The sequence below is a fragment of the Prosopis cineraria genome, unplaced genomic scaffold (assembly GCF_029017545.1).
Source record: "Prosopis cineraria cultivar Desert tree isolate PC_DT_omini unplaced genomic scaffold, ASM2901754v1 PC12, whole genome shotgun sequence".
Classification (NCBI taxonomy): Eukaryota; Viridiplantae; Streptophyta; class Magnoliopsida; order Fabales; family Fabaceae; genus Prosopis; species Prosopis cineraria.
The window spans coordinates 30805340-30814818 of record NW_026555343.1 but is presented as its reverse complement, the minus strand read 5'-3'; the positions used below and the strand labels follow the sequence as shown (position 1 = coordinate 30814818).

The window sequence follows — 9479 nt, the reverse complement described above, 5'->3', positions numbered from 1 at the left end:
TATGACTATCTAAACCTAAAATTTGAGTTGTTTTTTTTTTTTACTTGAGCCTAAAATTTGAGTTAGGCGCCAATATTTATGCTACATTCCCCCTTTTTTTCCTACTTGAAAATTCATTCATTTTGAAAAATCCCTCCCAAACATTGGTTAACTCTCATTGCTTAGTGTTAAGAGTGTGTTTGGTTGGAGGTCTTTGAAAGAGAAAGGAAGAGTGGTGAGAGGAGTTGCTTCCTTTCCCTTATGGTTGGTGTTTCATAAAAGAAGAGGAGAGAATCACCTTATTTAAATATAAAATTGAAAGGAAAGGGAGAGGAGTTTTAGCCCTTTCCTCCAATTTGAGGATTTTTTGAAGGGGAGAGGAGAGAAAAAATTATAATTAAATTATTTATTTATTATTTTAAAATTTTTAAACTATGTTTGATGTTAAAAAATTATATATTATTTTTTCCCCTCTTTCTTATAATTAAAATTTTATCACTTTACAAAAATTAATATATAATTTTTATTGTCTTTTAATATTTCTTTATTATATACACCTATAAAATATAATATTAATGTATTTATTCTTCAAAAAATGTTATTGATATAAGTTAATATATTAAAACAATAAAATTACTAAAATATAATATAACTATATTTAATAATAAATTAAAATAAGAAATAAAAATTAACTTAAAAATGATAAGAATAAAATTATTAAATTATTATTGGTTCCCCTTTCCCTCCCTCCGAACCTAGATAAAGGTTGATTGAAATCCCCCGTCCAACCCTTCCACTCCTTTGAACCCAAACACACACACACTGTTCCTCTTTTACTTTCTCGCTGTCTCTTGGGTTCACGCCGCTCTTGGGCACAATTCCTCCTTCGGCGATGCTGTTCTCCTTGATTCCTCCTCTTGCGACGACGATCCCCTCGGTTACTTCTCCTGCAATGGCCTTCTCATTGGTTTCTCATGACGGCATTCTCAACACAAAACCCCTAATCGGCATGCTTTCTTGTAATCTCTCTCACTCTTTCCCTTCTCCATTTCCCGCCTCTCTCATCAAACCCTAGTCACATGTTTTTCTGATTCTCTCCCTCTCTCCCTTGATTCTTCTTCTCTTAATCTATCTTTTTTACTGTCTATTACTTTAGTCTCAAGCCTTCGCGATTCGGTTTGCACAATGGTTTTGTATTTGGGTCAGGGAAGCTTCTGCTCAAGGTTAGTTGGCTTTCCATTGTGATCTATATGATGCTTTTGCTATTTGTAAATAGTCACTATATGATGTTTCATTCATCTTTACTACCAAAAACTAGAGCTTAGTTTGCTAACTGTATCGGTTCTTGAATCTTGACATATCTGGGTTGAAGTATAATCCTCTCCTTTTGCCTGTGTACTTTCTCAGTGCCATACCCTTTACCTAATAAACTCATCTCACGTCTTCTAAGCTTGCATATATTTTACATACTGTAGCTATTTTGAGTTGGTGTTTCAAAATTTTTAGGATATGATTTTGATCATAATATTGTGTCTGTGTTTGTGCATTTTAGTATGCTTTAGCATATCAACATTTAGATTTAGACTAACCTGAGATTGTAATTTTAATCTTGTTCTAGAATATTCAGAGAGAAACCCCCATCTTGGAGAAGAACCTATAGATATTGAGGATGGTGAACATTGTAAAGATTCGGGCCATAGGTTCCTGCTGTTGTGCTTAATTTTTTTCGTATGAAATCACAACATTTGAATTTGATTGTTTAATGCCACTTTGCCTTTTGTTTTTCTTTCAACCAACTGAAATTTTCAAGCGCTTGGACTCTCATATGTTTCACATGGCTTGTCTTTACCTCAGGTGTCTCTGCTACTTATCAAAAGAACTTCACAAGGTTGCTAAAATAGTGTTTGCACCATACAACTATCTTATTGATGGTGGGTATAGAAAATCTCTTAATATTTCTTGGGATTATAGCATACTCATATTTGATAAAGCTCATAACCTTGTAAGAATATATGTTACAAAGTTGTGATTGGGGGTTTGATTTTCTCCATAGATAGAACTTTGAAATGTTTCTACTACTTATGTTGTTTTGTTCTCTTAAAATTCAAGAGAAAATAGATAAAAGAAGTCTTTGAATGTGTGTATGTCGTATCCTTATTAAATAATAAATAACTAATTTGGCGAGATAATAACTAAATATAATAACTTATTTGAATAACTAACTCTGAAGATAATAACTAATTTACAATTTAAGCAACTAACTAAATATTTATCACATATTCTTACAGTCCTCTTTAGTTCTGTGTTCTGCATTTTTTATTTACATTTTGCTAATGTGATTCGAATTTTCTTGTGATTAATCTCTTGTTGACTTTCTATCTTTATGCAGGAAAGCTTATATGTTGATGCTGCCTCTTTTGACTTGCCTTCTTGGCTTCTAACAGCTTGCATTTCTGAGGCTCAAAGTTGTGTTGGCCTTTGTATAGACAGAAGAGACAAATTGAATGATAAGTCACGGAATCCTAATGATTTTGCTATCCTTAAAGGTGAACTTGATCCTTAAGAGTATGCTCTTGAAGGTTCCTATTTATATGTGATGATGTCAAGATCCATAATTTTTGTTGTTTTTGTTCCATTATTGAGGGCTAGCTATATAATATAATGCTTGCTAGTTGCTGGTTATATTTGTGTTGAGGCAGGAAACTGCATGTACATGATATTTCCGTGTTCTAAATTTTTGTCTAAACGCTGAGACTTGTAGTGCTTTTGCTGGCTATAATTACTGAAACTATCTCTTGTAATGATTTTCGTTGGCTATAATATAGTGCTGGAAATTTATTTGAGATGTGGGATTAAATTTCATGTTTCCATTTATTTTTTTGAGTAGGTATGCAATTGCTAATGCACGCTCTGATGGGCTTCTACTCTGTGGAGGAAGGGATGCCAATAGTGTGGTGAGTTGTTTGTTTTGAATTTTACATTTACTTATTCTTTTGATTTAGTTTACCTAGGAAGTCTTGCATTTATTTTATGTTTACTTATGCTTCAAAATCTGCTTGCTACTGATCTTTCGAGCTATAGTTTAGATGGAGGATAGCTTTTTTTTTTTTTTTTATATTTCTGTTTGGTTACTAGGCTTTATTTCTGGATAGTGTTTATGTAGGCGTCTTTTCTTGGTTTTAATGATATTGAAAGATCTTTGCTTTGTTGGCAGAAAAAAGTACGCAGAAAGTTCCTTTTTTCATAACTGACTATATCTATTTAAGAGGCTTTCTTTTTTTTCCCCTCTTTAAATTATTATGAATATGTACCCTGGTAATGTTCTTTCTGCCATGTTCTTTAAAAAAAAAAAAAACCAAAAGAGGGGAAACAAAACAGAAATTACAAAGCTAAGTTCACAAGCTCTTATGATAATCACAAGTTACAACTAAAGACATCTTTTTTGTGTCCAGCGTGCTAATTATTAATCACGTCATCCTTCACGACGGGCTAAATGTGAAACAAATATACATCAGATCACTTCTTGCTGCACATGCATATCAGCAGGCGCATTTTCCTCTAATATGTATAACTTTGTCCTAAATAAAAGAAACTATGTTTGCATTTAATTAGTCAAGAAGTTTCTTTTATTTAGGACAATTAAATAGGCCTTTTATACTGTTATGGCATCAAGTGGTCACTTTCCATGCATAGTTTGTTAATTTTTGGAATCACTAAGGTGGGTGGAATCACTAAAAACCATCGATTTTTATTTTTGAAAGCTATTTATATGTGTCATTAATTTAATTGTTGACAATGTCTTTAAACTACTTGTTGCAGAGATCATATCATAAATGAAACAAAGATGATTTGACATGCCTTTGAAGCTATTAGAACAAGACATATTCTAGGCTATTCGAATTTTGGGTTAAAGGGTCTCAACTCCACTATAAAATATTAATAGCTCAAATTTCTCTACACAACAAGATTCTAGTCATGATTTTCTAAAATAACTTTTGTATGAAGTGCCTTGAACTTTCTATACATGTACTCTTTTATATTTTGTTCAATTCTATGCATGAAATGATTTGAACTTTATAATCATAATTGATGCAGTATTAAACTTTTGTTATGTTAATGTGATTATAGATTTTTGTTAGAAATTTGAATGGAAGATTAGTTGTGGCTATATAGGAATCCAAATATCAAAATTTGCAAATTGACAAAAGATCTAATAAATTAATTTAACAAGGTATTAGCTAGGGATTTAAAAAAAAAAATTAAAGTTTTAGTGAGGAATTTAGCAAGAATTTAATTCCTCCCTGAAATTTGTGACAGACATATCCCTCACAAATCGTAGTTAAAAGATTGTTTATTTTAGTGAGGACAATGTCCCTCACTAATATTGCAAGGAATGCATGTCCTTGCTAATCCCTAGCTAAAGTAGATAATATTTTCAAGTCTTTAGCGAGGGATTAGAATGAATTATGGTCATTGCTAAATTTAGCTAGAGACAACATCCCTTGCTAATACAGTCCCTTATTAGATTTAGTAAGCTTGTTTTTTGCAATGAAATTAGTGAGACAGAATTCCTCACTAATTGCCATTTAGCAATTGACTAAGGCCTAGAGCTGATAATTCAAGCCCAGCCCAAGGGTTAACTCGAATAAGCCTGAAAAAAGTTTAGGTTGGGCCTAACATTTTGGAAAACAAGTGATACTTCAGGCCTATTCGGGTAACCCGAATAAGCCTAAAAAAATTTGGGCTAAGCCTGAATACCATTTATCTTGTTTTTTTTTTTAAAAGCTAGTTGCCCATATGTTATGTCTAACATCCGAAATTTTAAATTTTTAAATTTCAAGTGGTTGGAGGGTAATTTGGTCAAAAGTTATTTATGCACTAATGATGTTTTTGGAATACTAGCAAGGTTTTTGAACCTTTAGATAGCTTCAGAAATGTGCGATGATGGTGTACGGGTCATTCGAGCTCGAGCGGTTGGCCATTTGGGCATATGGCATTTGCCGTGCTATGTGTCGTGGTGCATAGCCATTTTTTGAATTAAATCTAACGCAAAAATACGTTTGATTTTAGAAGGCAAAAGAAAGAAAAAAGAGAGGAGCGATGGAGGAAGAACTCTGGGTGCTAGGGCTTGACATTGGGAGATATTTGAAAGCATTTTGGGCAAGATTCATCCTTGAGTAAGCTTCCTATATCTCTTCCTTTTCCTTTATGTGAAATTTCTAAATGTTTGGGGCAATGTGGGACTTGATTTTGGTTTTTCTTGGGTTGTAATTGAACCCATTGCTTTAGTTAAGGTTTTGAAAAATTAAATCAAGCTTCTAAACCTAATTATGTGGGGTTTGTAGTGATTTGAAATTTTTGGCTTGGGTTTAGACAAACCCTAAGTGAAATTTGGGAGTTTAAGAGCAATGTGGGAAGAGGGTTAGTGTTATTAGTGTGTTTGGATGTTAAATGGAGTTAATGGAATGCAATGGAAGTGTTAATGGTGTTAAAAATGAAATTTTGGATATAGAGGATATTCAAAATTTAGTGGTTTAAGGGGGTTATTTGAGTGAGAATTGATGATTAAATGTTTAATCTTGTAGATTAAATATTGATATGGCGTTGTTAGCTAGTGGACACAAGTAGGACTATTGATTCACTACGATAACTTTTTTAGTGACAAAAGGGTTGAGGTAATTAAATTATTTAAATTTTTTATTTGCTTGTTTGGAGGATTCCAGTAATTGTGAAAGTTAATATAATTGTTTTGGATTAATATAGTAACAATATGAATAATGATTATGATTTATAAAGCTTATGTGAAGTGGAATAGATAACTATGTTTTGCACATTATGGTTGTGAAAGCTAAATCCTATGTTTATGTATACATATTTGTAAAATTTTATGATTTATAGTGGAAATAATTATTATAGCGTAAACTATATGTTTATAGTTATGTTTGAAGTTGATGAGCATGTGTTTGGCATGATCATTGTGAGAGGGTGTGAGTTCACTATAGTGTGGTGTTAGGAACTTTAAAAATTTATATGGTATACTGGCATTGTGGAGGCCCTGGTACATAGTTTTATATTTGTTTGGAAGTCCCAATACTATTTAAGATGGGTTGGGCATATGACACTGTGGGTATTCGTGGAAAGGAAAATCTGTGGTCTGTAATAGGTGAAGGTGTCCTTGGCCAGGATTGCCTCCTATGATTGGTGACCTTGAGCCAATCTAGTCACATGGATTAGGTTTTATCTAATTGTCAGTCCACAAGTTCAGTTAGAAGAAATAAGGGGAATATAAAGCAGTGTGTTGATTATGCATCTCTATGCATAGCTATGTATGTATGTGTATGTACTTATCATATATGTTTTAAATGCCAATTCATATACTCACTAACTATTCTTACAGGTGAAGATTCGAATAGGAGCAAGTGGAAAGAAGGTGCTACGGAGAATTGAGGGATTTGAATTTGTATACTCCTCTCACTCTACCTTTTGGTTTGTAATGAATTTATAATGATTATGCCAACTTAAGATCATATGTCATTTTAGTGGTCACTTGTATGATTATTATTGTAAATTGTGGGTATCTCGACCTGAAATATTGTAATTGTAATGTATTAGTTGTGAGAAGTTGAGATACTAGTGCAAGTATTATTTTTATATTGATTATGTGTTTGAATGGCCAGGGGAGTGATTATTGTGAATTGTTGTATCCCTTGGAATTATGTTGAATTTGGGGGTTTTGATGGCTAAATCTAGTATAGAATCTTATTGTGGTGATTTAATTATGCAATCAGGTTGTTTGTGGCTCATTTAAGTTAGTTCAAGTGGTTCAAAGATTATTGGCACTAGTTTTATGGGTTTGGACACCCTTGTTTTGAAAGGAAAACGTATCAATTTAGGTTTCGATGTCCAACTTTGAAAAGGTTAAGTGTTTGGGTGTGAGATTGATGCTAATAGCTAGGTGGCTCCAAAAGCTATGTGTAGATGCTTGAATTACTCAAATCAAACATCAGATTATGAAACAATGTGCTCTGGAATTGGTCTTAGAGTATTGTTATGACAACAAACAAGGCTGCATTGCAGTGCACTACACAACGAGAGTCTTAGGCTTTCTGTGCCATCCACCGTGGTGGGTAAGGCCTGCGCTGTGGTGGATGATGAATTTTTGAAGAATTTTTAGTACTCTTTTGAGGTATTTAAAGGTTGAACTTTCTTTCTTTGCTTTCGCTATTTTGTGTTATTTGTTTTAAATTATAATTTGAGTTCAAATAGCTTTTTAAAAAGGTTTTTTGGGATTCCATTCTTTTTAAACTAATTTTTTAAACCCTTGTGTTATGATAATTTTATACAAAAAATTTAATTAATTCTAGTAATCATAACAGTCTTGTCTTGTGTGTTTGGTAATGTTAGAGAGAACATTACAATATGATATTAGTTTCACATGTTGCGAGATTGGTATATCGTGATTGATGTGTTTGATTGTATGGTGTGTTGCATTCACGTGTAGTAACTAGCGCGCGCGCACACAATATATATGTATTCGTTACACTTATCTTTTTTTTATATAGTCGTCTAATTGTCTACTCACTCTTCTTGTGGTTACTTTCATCTTTAAGAGGGGAGAGAGGATGGCAAGAAGACAATTAATTAGAACTGCTATTGGTGGTAACTCGTCCAACATAAATGGGGTGCTTGAGATAAATGAGCTATCGTCAGAAAATCATATTTTTATGGGTTAAAACTTTGAACAATTGAGGAATGAGCTGTAAGATAATGAGCTTTACTAAGGGAAATAATGGATATGATGAGAGAAATTCGCAGCACCATGAGGGGACAAGGTGCACCAAAAAATGAAGGGGCAAGAGGCAATAATAGAACTATTGAAAATAAAGAGGACATGTATGATGAGGAAGATAAAGCATATGAAGAAAGTACATTTAAGTAATTTGCTATGGTGGTAGTAGTTCTCAGAACTCTATGGACCGAGCTTGGAAGAGCTTTTCATGATTCCTTCTGCCTACTTTTGACAGGACAATGAAAGAAGAAGTCGAAAAGTGGATTGAATGGATTGAGACCATTTTTGAGGTAGTACCTTGATCGGAGGAGCAGGTGACTTGGGCTTTAGTGTTATTTGTGAAGGAGGTCAAATATTGGTGGAAGTCAGTGAGATTGACAGGTAGAGTCAAATGGACTTACGAAGAGTTCAAGTTACAGTTCTTCAATTCCTACTTTTCGGTAGCCTTCAGAGCTGAGGAGGTTGAGTTTTATGAGTTCAATTAAAAATACTTAGACAAATAGGTTTTCATATCGAAGTTCAACCAACTATTCAAGTACTCCACTTATCTCATGGGAATTATGATTTGAAGTGAAAAGTAGAGAGATTATTTGAGAAGATGAGGTCAGAATATTGGCAAGAGTTAGCATTATTTGAGATTACCTCGTATGGTGAAATGTGCAACAAGTTGAGAACAACGACGAGAAAGAGTAGAGAGGCAAAGATAGAGAAGAGAAGGGATAGCCAAGGTAGGTTTTCACAGTCTCTTGGCCCTACTAGTGGGGTGAGCAATATATTTGATTTTAGCTCTTTTAGTTTTGGAAGCTTTGGCTAGAATACATTTCAGAAGGAATCTCAATCCTAAGGTTCATTTCAAGGAGCAGTGAATTTAAGAATAATGTTGGAGCTTTACAGCTGTCTCAGCAAGCTTCCACTGTGCTTGTCCCTACTCTTAGCAGCATCAAGACCCCACAGTGCATCAAATGTGGAAGATATCATATGGGTAAGTGTTGGACTTGCTTCAAGTATGACAAGATGGGGCATATAGCCAAATATTGTGAAGAGAGTAGAGTGGGTACCATAGATCAGAGATCTACTATCCTTGAGAGGCTACTTGCGTTGTCCTAGGAGGAGGTTAGTATGTCTTCAAATCTGATTAGAGATAAGATCTCTTTACATGGTTATGATATTGATTAATTGTTTGACTTGGCTGCTACTCATTCTTGCATATCTAATGATTGTATGTTGAGATTAAAATTGTTTGCTCATACCTTGCCCTATATGATAAATGTATCTATGTCGGTAGGAGTTTCTATAAAAGTCAATCATGCTTGTTGGGAGTGGATCCAAAGTTTGAAAATAGGTCAACTACTATAGACTTGATTTGTTAGCCTATGGTTGGAATTGATGTGATAGTGGGTATGGATTGATTGTCGGCTGACAATGTGACATTAGACTGTGCAAGAAAGATGATATCATTGCTTATGTACACTGCACCTACAATGAAACCTAATCAATCAAGATTTTTGTTTGTGATGCAAGTAAAAAAGTATGTCCAACAGAATTGTCAGGCTTCCATGATATTTTTTTCGGTTCATGCTGCCAAAATGAGTAATGAATGTGTCGTTGGAGAATTCTTTTTGACTTAGTCAAATATACTTTTTCTAGTTTTCAGACACGGTTTATTGTTTGAAGTACTGTCCACGTAGATGTAAGGAATGTGGTTTGATAC

General features: G+C 33.7%; 1 protein-coding gene across 8 annotated transcripts; it reads left to right on the top strand.

Moving 5' to 3' along the window:
* Positions 1–784: 784 nt before the first annotated feature.
* On the top strand, positions 785–6742 carry LOC129288045 (uncharacterized). 8 transcript variants are annotated; one of them, XR_008587885.1, is made up of 7 exons: positions 785–986; positions 1136–1202; positions 1834–1910; positions 2424–2525; positions 2867–2933; positions 5053–5156; positions 6377–6742. XR_008587885.1 is itself a non-coding variant. In XM_054924369.1 (6 exons), the coding sequence occupies exons 1-6, from the start codon at positions 872–874 to the stop codon at positions 6378–6380; spliced, it is 444 nt and encodes a 147-aa protein (XP_054780344.1). In that variant the 5' UTR covers positions 785–871; the 3' UTR covers positions 6381–6742. The 8 variants fall into 8 exon arrangements, 3 of the variants coding, with proteins under 3 accessions (XP_054780344.1, XP_054780343.1, XP_054780345.1); XR_008587884.1 differs by having other exon boundaries at positions 785–998; XR_008587886.1 differs by having other exon boundaries at positions 785–998; positions 5050–5156.
* The last annotated feature ends 2737 nt before the right edge of the window (positions 6743–9479 follow it).